The sequence below is a fragment of the Coregonus clupeaformis genome, chromosome 18 (genome assembly GCF_020615455.1).
Source record: "Coregonus clupeaformis isolate EN_2021a chromosome 18, ASM2061545v1, whole genome shotgun sequence".
NCBI classification, from domain to species: Eukaryota; Metazoa; Chordata; class Actinopteri; order Salmoniformes; family Salmonidae; genus Coregonus; species Coregonus clupeaformis.
Genome location: NC_059209.1, coordinates 54,826,759 through 54,842,928, shown reverse-complemented (window position 1 = coordinate 54,842,928; position 16,170 = coordinate 54,826,759). Strand labels below are relative to the sequence as shown.

Below are 16,170 nucleotides of genomic sequence, written 5' to 3'. Positions count from 1 at the left end.
AGTAGATAAAGGGCTTCATTGCCAAAATCCCAAAGTATCCCTTTAAGCCTGTCATGAAGGACTAGCCTACATGTAATGCATGCCACATTTCTGTTACCAACACAGATCAGACCTAATATTGTCAAATGAATGGGATACCTCCTCCTACCTCCTACCTCCTTCACTTTAATCCAAAAACAACAGTGGAGGGTAAGGAATAACTGTCAAAGACAGTGGTCTAAGGCACTGCATCACAGTGCTAACTGTGCCACTAGAGATCCTGGTTCGTATCCAGGCTCTGTCGCAGCTGGCCGCGACCGGGAGACTCATGGGCGGCGCACAATTGGCCCAGCGTCGTCCAGGGTAGGGGAGGGAATGGCCGGCAGGGATGTAGCTCAGTTGATAGAGCATGGTGTTTGCAACGCCAGGGTTGTGGGTTCGATTCCCACGGGGGGCCAGTATAAAAAAAAAATATGTGTTCACTAACTGTAAGTCGCTCTGGATAAGAGCGTCTGCTAAATGACTAAAATGTAAAATGTAAATGTTTGGGATTTTCTATTTTCACATGGAGCACAAGGCTCTCATGATCATTTGTAAAATAACTTTTGCCCCTTATGGGCAGGGTCTATTTGAGAAAACATCCTTTTATAGTGGTAAAGATGTAATACTGCAGGATGGAGGTATTTCTCTGTGTTTGCTTTACTCTGAAAGTAGAAAGAAAATATAGGGGTCATTTATGAGTACTTGGGAACAGGTATTACATATCAAAATTGAAAAATGCTCTTGGGTTCAGTTTATGCACTACCACAATAAAACAAACATCAGGTGTGTACTGAAGTCAGAAATGAGACACCCAGTTTTGCAGTCACAGGTATTTTGACTCATTAGTGTAAAGCACTAGACTTCTCGTTTCCTGCATTAATCCTGTTTTAATCCTGCATTAAGTGTAACCATGTGTCTGTGTTTGACCTCGACAGACGGGAGCGGTCCAAGGTGCCCCTAATCGTGAAGCAGTGTGTAGAGGAGATAGAGCGCCGGGGCATGGAGGAGGTAGGAATCTACCGGGTCTCAGGGGTGGCTACAGACATCCAGGCCCTGAAGGCTGCATTTGATGCCAGTGAGTACACCGACCTTGGATCTCTGGTACAATGTCATTTATGTATTACTATTATTCATACCGGCTTGCAGCTTACTGTTCCCCCTGTTTATCGTTAATTCCTTTCCTCTGATTGACAGACAATAAGGATGTGTCGGTGATGATGAGTGAGATGGATGTGAATGCCATTGCTGGAACGCTGAAGCTGTATTTCCGTGAGCTGCCGGAACCTCTTTTCACAGATGACCTGTACCCCAACTTCGCTGGAGGCATCGGTCAGTCTCTCTTTGTGACCTAAAAAAATCTTACTATGGCATTTAGCCTCATCATAGTGAATACAACATAAGAGTGACATTTAACAAACCATTAAACCTAAATCAGGTAAGACAAAAAAATACTAAACAATTGTGTCTTCCTCTTGCAGCCCTGTCAGACAGTGTGGCTAAGGAGAGCTGTATGCTGCACCTGCTGCTGTCACTCCCAGAACCCAACCTGGTCACCTTCCTCTTCCTGCTGGATCACCTGAAGAGGTATACTCCCCACAGTGACATGATTGATCCTGTCACATGAATATAGTCTAGTGCTGAGCGATTAACCGATCATTTTGGTTTTTGGGGTTATTAAACAACTAATTGACCATTGTCGGTTCAATTACTTGTATTCCATTTAGTTCTGTTTTTTTTTTTGCCCAACGCGTCGTTTCTTTAGAGAGAAATCAAATAATTCATGAATTAAATCAAGTCAAGAACTATGTGGGACGCTAGGCTGAAGGGAGTTGTTGTTTTCATTAAGCAAATATTCAACCTAGTTCAGCGCAGAAATGTGGTAATTAACTACAATGGACATAGTCCATTGCACCAGTTCTTTCCAGCTCAGACGGATCAGAGAGGAGGAGGCAAAGCGAGAGGTTTCACTCTCGCCAACATATGCCCAAAATAAGCCCAATGCGTTTCTATGGGCTTATTTTTGACCTAAGCTTGTCGCCTGCCTTCCCGCCTTTGGGACACGACTACCATTGTTAGGGCAGAGACATGAGCATCTCTTCATTAGATACAGATCTCTGGCCTGATACACTTTTACGCCTGCTACGTTAGGTTAGATACACACAGACCACATAGACCACATGAGAGAGGAATGAACACAACGACGAGAGAAACAGAGACAGTTTGTGAAAGTATGCCAAATCTGTTTTGAAGAACTAGTAAAATTATATCGTCAGACAGCTCTGCAGCATACTTAGGCAGGTTAGCTAAATAGGATGACTAAAGACAGTACAGTATGGGGAGCACATAACGTTAGATGGCCTGGCTGGCTGACTGCTACTGTCTGAGCAGAGATGAGATTATTACTTTTTAAGGAATGAAAAATAATAAAGTAATCAAATAAAAACTAAGTAATATACACAACTGAAATATTGTATTATTTCATAGTAATTTCAATATTTTATTTTGATGTCTACCCTATGTGGACCTGATCAGAGACAATGGAATATTTGTTATGTTTTGCAATTGAATGTTCACTATTTTTGGCTTTGGAAATTCCATTAAAAAGCTCTAAAATCATAGTAACGTCATTATTTCATAATGCATTTCATGTTTTTACCGAAATCAAAAAACGTCATTATTTTTTAATAATCGAACCGAAACTGAACCGACCTAAAAAAGCACTAATCTCTCAGCACTAATACAGTCACAGATCTGTCATTCAAAACCTGTTGCTAATTTCTCCTTCCTTGTTCTCACAATCAGACACTTTTGATATCCTCTGTGTTCTTACAGGATTGCTGATAATGAGGGCGTTAATAAGATGTCTTTTCACAACCTGGCCACGGTCTTTGGTCCAACCCTGCTCCGCCCCTCTGAGAAAGACAGCAAGATCCCAGCCAATGCCACGCAACCCATAACAATGAATGACAACTGGTCACTGGAGGTTATGTCACAGGTACTGCCAAAATCTGTGTAGACATCTATAGTGTCTTTTGGAACGTCAATGTTGATTTTGTTGCAGAGGTAGATTCAGAGGTATTCATGGAGCCCATAAATATGTGCTATGGTTCTAATAATCCCTTTCCTTTGCTCTTTCCCGCTTCCCCTTCTGTCTCTGTAGGTACAGGTCCTGCTGTATTTCCTTCAGCTTCAGAGCATCCCAACACCGGACAGCAAACGTCAAAGCATTCTCTTTTCCACTGAAGTATAGCGGGAGCATGGGCATTTCCATCTGTGAAAAACAGAGGGAGGAAGAAGTGGACAAAATTATCCCTTTCATGGTAAATTGTTGGCTGCTGGAGGAAATGAACACTGCTAAGGAGCAATGGCTGGATTACAGGGTACCTGCTCTATATGGCCACCAGAGGGAGTCAACAGCACATTTCAGACTAACAAATTCAGTACTTTCATGACCAAAGCCATTCCATTATGATCAATGATCCAAATATCATCCTTATCTTGCTGCCCTTAAAACTGTCGTACACAGACACAAAAAGCCATTTAATATGGTCAAGTCAAAGCACAGACCATTCCTTTATTAGATTTTTAATTGCAAAAATGTTTTTACCAGATGAAGTGAGGCAAATTGTCATCTCCATGATCCCTTATATTAGGTGTGCTGAGCATTTACAGATAGTGTGTAACAATCTGTTAATTATTTGACAATCAACTCATTTTAGAGGCACTGATGATCCACTGATTATTATCAAAACTGTGAAAAATAGTTTCATTCCTTATTAAGACACAAGGCCTGTTTCATAACTTTTCCCTGCTGAAGCCCATTGTAGGAAAATGTGCATTCACCAGATGTTTATGCGAATGCTCTCTTTATTTTGTAAGGAATGTGAGACTGATCAAACTTAAGTAGGTATATTTAACATGCAGGCATGTTGACATAAATGTGTTTTTAATACTTTTCTCTTCAAATAACTGCTGTTTGTGAGTTTGTTAAGATATTTCTGGGAGGTTGTACTTAGTTAAACAGTGGACCTCAACCATATCTCAGAATATGTCTTTTTTTTGTTTTTATCTTATATGGACCTGAAAGCTGGATATTGCTAAATATGTTGTAAGACCAGCTGCATTAAGTAGTAGGCCTAAATGTTTAAGTACAATTATGACAGTCCTACATTTTCCTTAAGCATTCCCACTGTAGCGTCATTTATCTTTTGATCTTATTCAATTAGAGATCATTCATCTGAACACACCACCCCTTTACTGGATGAATTTTGTTTTTATTTCAGATGGGTTAAAACCAAAGACTATTCAGTGCTGTCACGTGGAAATTAGACAGAAATAGCACTGATAAGCTTTGTCTCTTTATTCAATTTTAGTGGTAGTGATCCACTAATATCCAAATCTCCTGGGTATGAAAACAAGTATGGGCATTGTGAAGGGCACCATTGTCTTCTGTTGTGTTATTTTGTTTCTAGCAAAATATATAAAGGGTTTACTGTTCTCTGCCTGGCGAGCTGTAACTTCGAAAGCCCTTAAAAATATATATATGTGCTTGCAAAGTGAAAATCATTCCAAATGTTTACAGATATCTGAATTAAGATGTTAAGCAAGATATGAAACTGTTATGCTAACTGACTGTTTATAGTGTATCAGCAATCACTTAATTTACATTTCTTCCTTCCAGACAGTTGTTGTAGTCATTATCCTAAGAAAGGCTAATTTATGTAGCTACAATAAAGAGTTGATTCCCATGTGCTTTGTATTTTTTTAATTTTGATTCTCTGCAATCTGAGAACACAATTTAAGATTATTTAACATGATTTTGTTCAAGTGTTGTGTCGGTAGAAGATGATTTTAGTTATTTTCTGCACAATGTATACTCTAAAACAGCTGCGTGAGACTTTGTAGCTAGCTGAGATTCAATACATGTTCTTTATTCCTATAGAGCTGGGCTCTAGATGTAAATGGATTAGAATGCGCATGCCGATCTTGTTAAATACATCTATGGAGGATGCGCTCCAGTCCAGGGCAAGGCTCTGGGAAGCAATAATCAGGCTGATGTTCGCTGCATTGACGACTGAAAAGCAACGTGTCAGATGGACCAAATTGGGATAACCTCCAGTATCTATCTGTCTCAGCTACAAAGCTGTCTTAAAATGTATTCGCATCCAGTTATAAATTTTCACTCTTCAAGGATCAAATAGAAGAAGCCACGGTATGAATTTTAGCTAGCTACAGACAGTACGTTAATAACGTCTTTATCAAGCTAAGCTAGGCTAGCTAGCTACTGTAGTTATGTGAAAATATATACTTTAGCTAATAATTTCTTAGCTAATGTATTTCTGGGAAAGCTTGCAACTTTCACGTCTCCTGGAACATTCAATTTAGTCGTATTTTAGGCTAGCTATAGTTGCCAGTCAGACTAGGAAAAAAAAAACGACCGTTAGCTTGCTAGCTGTGTCAAACTATTCAGCTAACGTCAACTGGCTAGCGACGGTAACTTGCTAGTTAACGTTAGCTGACAACTTCTCATGATTGGCTGTATGGAAATGTTGATTACAAAATGTTGGCTGCAAGCTATTTAGAAACTACTAGATAGTAAGCTAGTTAGCTTTGTTATTATTGTAGCTAACGGTAACTAAAAAGGCAAGTGGGGTGACACACTGTCAACTGGTCATATAACCAAATATTTTTTTTACTAACCCAAGCTCATAGTTCTATCTGTGACATTGCCAGAAGATTCCGACCCTAACATTACCCTTGTTTAAACTGATCTGCACTGGGGTCGGAACGCAATCATGGTTCCATTAAGACACTGTGGAGCCCATGCCAGATATAGGTCGGAAAATGTATCTCAATGCAGGGATGGGATATGCCTTTATCCACACTAATTCATTGAGAAGGTTGAAATACTGCTAGTTTTCCCAGAAAACGGCCCAGTTTGTCCTCATGCTAGCTAGCAGTAGCCAACACAGCCATTTTGGAATGGCAGTGTCAGCCAATCAGCATGAGGACGAAAAAGGCAGTTTTCCGGGAAAACTAGCAGTATTTCAATCTTCTCGATGGAGCAGTGTGGATGAAGGTACAATTTGGAGTAAGGTGGCATATCCCATCCCTGCATAGAGGCCCACAGTGGAGGTGTAATAATACCCATAAAACCTAGCGGTCAAACAGGGAAATGGTACAAATCCCTGCAAGCTCCTGCACGTCATCTCTAGCCGACACTTTTAATAACAGGTATTGTGTCAATTTAAAACTTGCACAAGACAGTTAACGGAATTGTCCATTTTAAATACATTTTACCAATTTATTCATTACTACATTTAGCTAACATTAGATAGTTAATCCAGAGATTCTTACCTTTGCCTCGATTAGGCAGTCTCGTCCAGATCATGATAACCACATTAGCAGCTAATTAGCATTTCATTATTGGGTGTAAATAAAGGTGAAGATATTGATAAAAGTCACCTTGGCCTAGAGAGATTTACACGGTTATCAAAACGTCACGCCAGGGTAAGCCTACACACAACACAGCCCTTATTTTAAGTGTTTCTAAAAAATCCCCTATGGGAAAAATGAATGGTGGAAAAACTATTGGAACCATTTCCCTGTTTGACTGCTAGGTTTTATGAGTATTATGACTCATACTGTCGTACTCTATAGAGGTACGTTTTCCGACCCATATCTTGCGCCGGCTACACAATGTCTTAATGTAACCATGGTTGTGTTCCGACCGGGGGTAAACAAGCATAACGATAGGGTCGGAATCATCTGGCTAGATATGTCAAATGTCATGGCAATAACTAACTTGTCATGTAGTCCTGATTGTGGCGATGCTTTCCATTGCCTGTACAGCATACCCACGCAAATGTACATAGTAAAATCCTTAACATCCCTTGTCTGTCACATGTTGAATACAATTATACTTGTACTTACTCTGCCGATTGTCTGTGGGGGTGGTCCTTCAGCTGGTTGAAACTTGAGACAAAATATCCACAGAAAATTATTATTAAGCAGACTTCAAAATGCAAGTCTCTGTGTGTGTCAATTAAGATGTGTTTGCTCATGACCTAAGACATGTGCACAAGATGGAAGTACATGCACGTAGCATACTAACCGAAGTCTTGTAGGTGTTTACATAGTTTTGCGCATGTGCCAGGTGATAGAAAGTTCAACGGCAGTACCGGCACTCTAAAAGTCTGGATATTTTGTCTCAAATTTCGACCAGCTGAAGGACCAACCGCACAGACAATCGGCAGAGGGAAATTCAAATGGAATTTTAGTAAACATTCTGGCTTGTAAAGAAACAAGTTTCCACGTTTTTGCAGTGCTTTGTTTGACTGTATACCAAGAATTGGTATCATAGTCTGATTTAGGCAACTTGTCATAGCTATCTAGCTACATTATTCATGTTTGTGATTCCCTGGGCCTGAAGCATGTCACTCTTTTTTCCACATGCATCTTAGAGGTCTCTCTAAAGCCCATATAGCTGATTTATTTAGAAAATATAAAACACACGTCTCATTATACAGTAGAAGAATTCAAAGTGAGCATATTTCTCCTGACTATTCTTTATTTTCCTGAATTGAATATCTTTAAGCTTTACAGTCTGCTCTCCAATGTCCTGTCCAGGGAATGTGACTTGTGCAATATGAATTTGGCTACTCCTCCTTGTCTCTGAATCCTGCCTTTTGGAAAAATGTCCCAAAGTGAAAAATCTTCAGTTCTTGGAAATGTTCCTAGAGCTGGAGGTTACCTAAGCACCCATTTGTGCATGTGTAATTGTCTATAGTCTGATCCTACTTTTTAAAGAAGCCTGAGTTGTTCACCTCACACTCTGATATTTCCTGAGCTCTGATACAGATTGTCCTAGCCATGTGTTTTGTGTTGTATGCACTGCATAGCGCAGTGTTTCTCCATCCTGGTCCTGGGGACCCAAAGGATTGGGAAACATTTGTATAGCATAATAGGGTACATGAAGGATGGCTTGGTTGGATCTGTTAGGAGGACTGAGTCTTTGGCTATAATGGATGTTTTCGACTGAAGAGTTGAGGTTACACTTTCTGCTCTGTCTGAAACACACTGATGCCTACTTGTCCTCGCACACATTCATCCTTGTAGAATTTTCTCAAAGGAGACGCCACCACAGGAAGCGGATGTTATGGAAGGGAAGTGACTCCCGCAGTCAAAGCACTGAATAAGGAAGATGAGGAAGAGGGAGGGGCAGTTTCCAGTAGGCCTAACTCACTAAGAATCTTGCTCGCTCTCTCTTGCTTCCTTTTTCCCCTGCTTTTAATGGTTTTGTTTCATAAGCAACAAGGGGACACTGACTGTGCATAGTTGTCCTTCGGGTCAGCCTTGGATTGAATCCAAGGGTTCCATGCGTTCATTAGCCGGACATTGTTGGAATCAAATAGCAGCACTAGCCCAATCATCATGGCCAGTGCTGGCTTTAGATCTTGCTAGTCTGTTGCTGAGCGAGAACTCATCACCCTAGACGCCAACCCTTTACCCACCCATGAATGCATAGCTGGGATTGTCATGTCCTTTCACTTTCTGTACCCCATTTGCACACAGTGCATTTTACATAAGACCAATATTTGGACTATAAGAATGCCATTGAAGTATTACTGCACACCTGAACCTGATAGTCTACGGAAGGCATATGAATAGTGAGAAAAGACTGAAAGTCTAGGCTATACCCGCAGCCTCTCTCTCACTCAATCCCATTCATTCATAGCCAAAGAAAATGGCAGCCTTCCAAGTCGTGTGTTTGGGTGATCAGAAAGCTGTACCCAGGCTGTATTGAGAGCCCATGTCAGCAGCTGGCAATGTGCCCTGCACAATCCAAACAGAGGTCAGATAGGGTGAGAACACACACACACACACCTGACTGGGGAGTGTAGGCTACAGTAGAACACTCTTCTGTTGCAAGATGTCCCTATTTATATGTTTTGTTTTACTTAAAGGTGCAACTCTAAAGGAATGTTTCAATGCCAAGTTTTACATTAATATTCCACTGCCAGTAAGGGTGTATTGTATTTCATTGTTGTTATTTCAACATTCACTATCTGGTCTGTCTCTTACCCTCTGGCTGTTCAAGAATGTGTACACTACTAGGCATATTTCAATGAGGGTCTGAATAAACAAGCACCTCCCAATCACAGGAACCATGGGGCTTCAACACACATCTCACAGCTGAGAGACATTAGGCAGAGTTTACTCCTAACGAGCACAAGTGCTCTGCTGCTCTGCTATAAATGAGAGGCGAGAGAGGACAACGGGGAGCTGTTAAAAAAGCTCTGGAAAGATCTCATAACTCCAGCACAAGTGCAGAAAGACCCAAAAGGACCAGACTGCGTGTTCCCTTTTTGATGGTTTAAAGTAGAAAGACAAATGGAAGCGTTTTGGCGTCATATCTGAATTTATTAATATGCCAAACAAGAGTTTAGAAAACGTTATCACTTTGTCACAGGCACGGATTATTCTATTTAGACAGAAATGCACCCTATATCATTTATATTTAGAAAATAAACAAGTATAATATTTACTCAACTTTCTGTCTGCTTACTTGATTAAACAATGATGGCCTTTCCAGGCAGGGCGTTGGTACTTACACCTGCACCCAGCTTGAGAGCAGGCACAGAGAGATCCAGAAAGCCTGCTTGGTTTAATGGTCACATATGCTGTGCAGGATAGTATGTCCAGCAGGTTGGGTTAGAGATCATAGGAATCGCAGGGAAGAACAGCAGCACTAATGTAACTCAGCTGAGGGATATTACTGAGATCTGCCCCCCGTCCCGTCCCGTCTCATCTCCAGCAGTATAGAATTTAAACTACGCCCACATCTCTGAGAACCATAGTATGGCCGAGCCCTTTGGAAAGCCATTACTCTGCAAATTGGTTCACCAATTGGTTTATTTTTAGGCTATCTTCAGGGCCTATTGCAATTACGATTTACTCTTGCGATTTGTTACACAACTATTCCTTGTAGACAAAAAGTAAAAATGTCTTGTGTGCAACAACTAGAATACTTCTGGTTATGTAACTTTCAGGAAGAAAAAGACTGCCTCATTTGTCATATAACGCTGTTTTATAACCTCTGCTGTCATAGATAAAGCCCCTAATACTTTCCCTACCTTGGTCATCATGACAGCAAGGCATGTTGTCCATGCACCTGGGTGAGACGTGTGAACTAATACACATGGATTGTGTATTACATTTTTATCAGTGAGGTCGGAACTTCTGAGCAGAGAACAACCCCAGTTGAACCCTAACCAGCCTATGACTGCCATCTGGTAATGCTGATGACAGTCAGGATATCTGAGACTGGGATGAAGAGAGATTAAGTCAAATGAGCATGCCTGGTTTTCCAGACTTGTGGAGCTAAGGTGTTTTCCTTTAATGGAAATTATTTCAAGGAAATATAGTTGAAGGTAGTCCTTCCACTGATATGTTGTCCTTTCTCCCTGTGTGTTTCCAGATTGAGGTGTAAATGTATGGGCATCAGAGAGCCCAGTATGAAGAAGACAGGCAGGCCGGTGGTGAGTAAGGCTCAAAGTGGAGAGAGGGGGAAGACTGAAGGCGCTGCTACAGGAATCACAGGCAAGGCTGCAGCCAAGACCACCACAATGGCACCACTGTCAAAGGTACACTTCTATCCCACTACACGTCTTGTAACTAAGCCAGGTACACTTATATCAAATTCTAAATGATGTACAATGGCCTACTTTGCCAACACCCATTTGTACATGTTTATCATGGTACCGAACAATCCTATGTTATTCTTCTGGTGGCTGGCTGGATTAGTGGGCATTAAAGTAATTGTTTTCATGTAATTGTTTTCCATGTGATTTGTTCTCCAGGTTAAAAGCAATGATGATCTGCTAGCAGCAGTGGCAGGGGGCACTCCAGCTATGAACAGCACTGTGACCAAGAACAAGAGAACTGCCTCCACGGGGACCAGCAGTGGTAACCCAGACAGTAAACCAAAGACTAGCTCAAGTAAATCTGTTTATATCTTTATATTAGCTGACTAGCCTTTAATGACCTAGTCTATGTTCATCATACTTATTATTACTCTGCATTTCATGCTTGCTGGGTTCTGTCTCTCTTTACAAGGTTCTTCAGCCAAACGTGTGACGTCCTCTACCTCCAAGGAGCCCAACTCATCAAGGGACCGTCTGCGGACATCCAGAACATCGGCTAGTAAGAAGCAGTCATCGTCAGGGGCAGGGCAGGAGGATGTGGCCCAGGGAAAGCGCTCTCGCAGCCAGCAGCTGACAGAGTCGGAGGGCCGCATGAACAAGTCTAAATCAGACAGCCAGATCAGTATCAAGGTAGCCCTGGAGGCCAAGGTAAAAGACCTCCTGGGTTTGGCCAAGAGCAAAGACTTGGAGATCCTGCACCTGCGCAGCGAGCTGAGGGACATGAGGGCCCAGCTGGGCCTGGGAGGGGAGGAGGTGCCCCCAGAGGAGGGAGGAGGGGAGGAGGAGAAGCCCCAGGAGAGGGAGGTGTCGGCCATCACAGCAGCGGATGTGGAGTCCACGCTGCTTCTCCTGCAGGAGCAGAACCATGCCATCCGTGAGGAGCTGAACCTGTTGAAGAGTGAGAACCGCATGCTGAAGGACCGGCTCAACGCGCTGGGCTTCTCGCTGGAGCAGAGGCTGGATGGCTCTGACAAATTCTTCAGCTACCCCTCCCTGAGCCCAGACCTGGCAGTCAGCAGCGGTCACAGTGATGGCGGGGGCACTGGTACCCTCACCTCCTCTGTGGAGGGCTCTGCCCCGGGCTCCCTGGAGGACCTGCTGACGGCCCAGCAGCACGGTGGTTCAGTGGACAACTTGGACAGTGAGTCCAGCGAGGTCTACCAGGGCATCACCTCCAGCGATGACGCCCTGGACGCCCCCTCCGGAGCATCGTCCTCCTCCGAGTCGGAGAGCGTGCCCAGCCGAGAGCGCTCACACCGGGGCAGCAGCGGCAACGCCAGTGAGGTGTCTGTGGCCTGCCTGACAGAGCGCATCCATCAGATGGAGGAGAACCAGCACAGCACGGCCGAGGAGCTGCAGGCCACACTACAGGAGCTGGCTGACCTGCAGCAGATCACCCAGGAGCTGAACGGAGAAAACGAGAGGCTAGGGGAGGAGAAGGTCATCCTCATGGACTCCCTGTGCCAGCAGAGCGACAAGCTGGAGCACTACAGCCGGCAGATTGAGTACTTCCGCTCTCTACTGGACGATCACCACTTGTCCTACGTCCTGGAGGAGGACATCAAGAGCGGCCGCTACATGGAGCTGGAGCAGCGCTACGTGGACCTAGCCGACAATGCCTGTTTCGAGAGGGAGCAGCTGCTGGGAGTGCAGCAGCACCTCAGCAACACGCTGAAGATGGCGGAGCAGGACAACGCTGAGGCCCAGGAGGTAATTGGGGCTCTGAAGGAGAGGAACCACCACATTGAGCGCATCATGGAGTCGGAGAGGCAGGACCGGGGTACCATGGTGGCAGCGCTGGAGGAGTACAAGGCAGCGGTGAGCTGTGACCAGGTAGAGCTGAGCCGCTGCAGGGCCCAGCTGGACCAGGAGAGGCAGAAGGTGGCTGAGCTCTACTCCATCCACAACTCTGGAGACAAGAGTGACATCTGCCAGCTGCTGGAGGGAGTTCGGCTGGACAAGGAGGAGGCGGAGGGCAGGGCTGCCAAACTGCAGGAGGAGCTGAGCCACGCCCGCACTGATGTCACCAGGCTGCAGGACACCCTCAATAAGGTGAGTCCACCACGCACACACCATCCTACAGAGGTAGTACACTTGATCCCTGAACCCACCCTTTTGATAGTTTGCCCATTTTCACCATCAAAGTTGCGAGACTGCTTCTGTCTCCTGTATCCAACTTGTGAAAAGTTGACGAAAGTCCACTTTCCTCCATGTACCTCACCACTGAAATAGAGAATGAGCATTCATTTGGGCCATTTAGTTTATGAATGAGATGATGATTGATTCCCTGGATGGTGTGTGCAGCTTGATAGGGAGTACCGGGACTTCCAGGAGCAGGTGCAGAAGCAGATGGCTGAGCAGAAGCGTGGGCTGGAGAAGCAGCGCGGGGAGCTGCAGGAGAAGGAGACGGAGATCGGCGACATGAAGGAGACCATCTTTGAGCTGGAGGACGAGGTGGAGCAGCACCGAGCCGTAAAACTCCACGACAACCTCATCATCACAGACCTGGAGAGTGAGTGGGCTATGGCCAAGGGGGAAAACATGTCACAGCATCATAGATCTATGCCATATCACATAAGTAAGGCCAGGTCCAGGAGTTTTATGGCACTTTTTGAGGCACTGTGCTTTTACCGGTATTTCCAACATTGTCCACTAGTGTTGCTGCAGGTAGTAAATCTTAGGAAATGTTCTGTAATTAACACAAGCTGTCTCCAATCAATCAATCCATGTCTGGTTGTGGGTGTGTGTTTAGCGGGGAGATCGCCTAAGCCAGGGGAGGCGTAGCTCTGCGAATCTTAATCGCACAAAACCTATTATTTGGCAGGGAATACTATTTGTAGATCAGTGATTCTACAGCACACTTTGCTCAAGCTGATCCTGTCCAACGGACTCGGACGTTGTAACTAAATGGGCCAATTAGGGGAAGTTTCACGCAAAAGTTGACATTCATAAAAAAATTCTACTTGACGAGAGAATGTGCTCACCTCCCCACAAACTTTAGACCATGCGCATGCACATCTGCTAGTGGTTGAAATATTGTGCAAAAAAAACAGGAAAACATGAGTGAGTGAAAATGTGTTTTATTTTTTGAATCTAAAATAATTAGACATAGGAATCTTTTTCCTATTTATTTTATTTTCATAACCATTGCAGAATAAATTCCTCACCTTTTCTGGCCATGATGGGTTCATATTCCCAAAGTAGCCATACAACAAATGACCATGCTCATCTCTCATGGGCCTATTAAATAGATAGGCTATATGTGTTTCAAGTTTTGCCATCCCATATGCAGCGCGGTTTATAATATAGACCTACAGTTGAATTTAACAGGTGAACAGTTGATCTTTTACATTGAAGTAGGCCTATGTATGCCACTGTAAGTACTGTATTTTATGTTTTCTTTGTGTGTTTTAGAATTGGTGGGCAGTCCATCATATTTAGGTTGGGGGAAAAGTCGATGCAGAAACATTGTTGAATTCACACGTTCTGCTGACAGGTCCACAACAATTTGCCATTGCTTTCTCCTATAGAAACTGACACAGTCCTTTGCCAGATACAGCATAAATTTGTGCAAAATATTAAAATATTCTGCCAACACAGTAAAATGTATATTTTGCATAAGCCGTAGCTTATGTAAAATATTTAACTGTATGGGCAGGCTACAGTATTGCTGTGCAATAGTAGCGTGACATCATTGCCTATTTAATATCAGAACCTCTACCAAGGCAGGACATGGAAACCCATAATCAGTGTTGGGGAAGCTGCTCTGAAAATATAGTGTACCAAGCTACCAATTACTTCACACTGGAGGAAGTTAAGCTAAACTAAAGCTACCCTTAAAAAATATAGTTTACTTAACTAAAGTTACTTTGAAAAAGTAGTTAACGACATCAAAACTACTTTGTAAAAAATTATCATATGTAAATCTGAAATGTCATAGACGACAAATTGCAAGAACAGATCACTCTGTAGTCTGATGTTAACTGAATGTGTAATTTATTCTATTAATCACAAAAACAATGTTTCAAGTGAGAGTTGGGCAGGTCTGATGCCGAAAAGGAAAGGGAATTATTGCTTATTTCACCCATATTTAATTTTTGTAGAGTAGTGTATAGTTCCAGTAGTTAGCTACACAACTACATGGCAAAAAAGTTAACTATTGAAAAACACTACCTGATTTGAATGTAGTACAACTAGCACCAAGCTACTGCAAAATGTCGCTAAATTACTAGTTGAACTACATGCAGTTTACTACTCTCCAACGCTGCCAATAATCTATTGATAAACTAAATATTGAACAACAACTTGTCTTTTGCATAGAAGTGTGGGCTGTAGCATTTAGCCTAATTGTTTTGAATATACAATCAATCTTGCAGAATTGCAACTTGCTATATAGGCAGCATGCATGTTTAGTTTGAAAAAGTCACTGCAAAATATCCAAACATTCTGCCCACACCTCTACAGAAATAGATCTAACTTGCCATTTCTCTTTCTTATAGAAACTACAGTGGCCTAATTCCAATAGTTTCTAATTATACAGCAAATAAAGGGTTTATTATCACCATAAAAGGTGAATGGTAGAATTTTAATGCTCGTTCACGGGCGCACAGTTCTTTTACGACAGGTCTGATTTACACTATCAGTCAAAAGTTTTTCTTTATTTTAAAACATTTTTTACATTGCAGAATAATAGTGAAGACATCAAAACTATGAAATAACACATATGGAATCATGTAGTAACCAAAAAAGTGTTAAACAAATCAAAATATATTTGAGATTTGAGATTTTTCAAATAGCCACCCTTTGCCTTGATGACAGATTTGCACACTCTTGGCATTCTTTCAACCAGCTTCATGAGGTAGTCACCTGGAATGCATTTCAATTAACAGGTGTGCCTTCTTAAAAGTTAATTTGTGGAATTTCTTTCCTTTTTAATGTGTTTGAGCCAATCAGTTGTGTTGTGACAAGGTAGGGGGGGTATACAGATGATAGCCCTATTTGGTAAAAGACCAAGTCCATATTATGGCAAGAACGGCTCAAATAAGCAAAGAGAAACGACAGTCCATCCATTACTTTAAGATATGAAAGTCAGTCAATACGGAACATTTCAAGTGCAGTCACAAAAAACATCAAGCGCTATGATGAAACTGGCTCTCATGAGGACCGCCACAGGAATGGAAGACCCAGAGTTACCTCTGCTGCAGAGGATAAGTTCATTAGAGTTACCAGCCTCAGATATTGCAGCCCAAATAAATGCTTCACAGAGTTCAAGTAACAGACACATCTCAACATCAACTGTTCAGAGGAGACTGTGTGAATCAGGCCTTCATAGTCGAATTGCTGCAAAGAAACCACTACTAAAGGACACCAATAAGAAGAAGAGACCTGCTTGGGCCGAAACACGAGAAATGGACATTAGACCGGTGGAAATTTGTCCTTTGGT

The 16,170-nt window shown here is 42.7% G+C and overlaps 2 protein-coding genes across 6 annotated transcripts in view; both read left to right on the top strand.

Annotated features, from left to right (window-relative positions):
* The window catches only part of LOC121550201 (breakpoint cluster region protein), a 45,223-nt gene extending 40,454 nt beyond the window's left edge, over positions 1-4,769 (top strand). For all 3 annotated transcript variants that reach the window (XM_041862347.2, XM_041862346.2, XM_041862348.2), the window contains 5 exons: positions 957-1,096; positions 1,216-1,350; positions 1,500-1,605; positions 2,854-3,016; positions 3,182-4,769. In XM_041862347.2, coding sequence (XP_041718281.1) covers positions 957-1,096; positions 1,216-1,350; positions 1,500-1,605; positions 2,854-3,016; positions 3,182-3,271 — 634 coding nt within the window. In that variant the 3' untranslated portion in view covers positions 3,272-4,769. The remainder of the gene's footprint in view (positions 1-956; positions 1,097-1,215; positions 1,351-1,499; positions 1,606-2,853; positions 3,017-3,181) is intronic.
* A 266-nt stretch (positions 4,770-5,035) lies between these two features.
* The window catches only part of LOC121550176 (cytospin-A), a 31,856-nt gene continuing 20,721 nt past the window's right edge, over positions 5,036-16,170 (top strand). For all 3 annotated transcript variants that reach the window (XM_041862299.2, XM_041862298.2, XM_041862297.2), the window contains exons 1-5: positions 5,036-5,233; positions 10,502-10,667; positions 10,884-11,022; positions 11,140-12,779; positions 13,032-13,239. In XM_041862299.2, the coding sequence (XP_041718233.2) occupies positions 10,518-10,667; positions 10,884-11,022; positions 11,140-12,779; positions 13,032-13,239 (2,137 nt within the window). In that variant the 5' untranslated portion in view covers positions 5,036-5,233; positions 10,502-10,517. The remainder of the gene's footprint in view (positions 5,234-10,501; positions 10,668-10,883; positions 11,023-11,139; positions 12,780-13,031; positions 13,240-16,170) is intronic.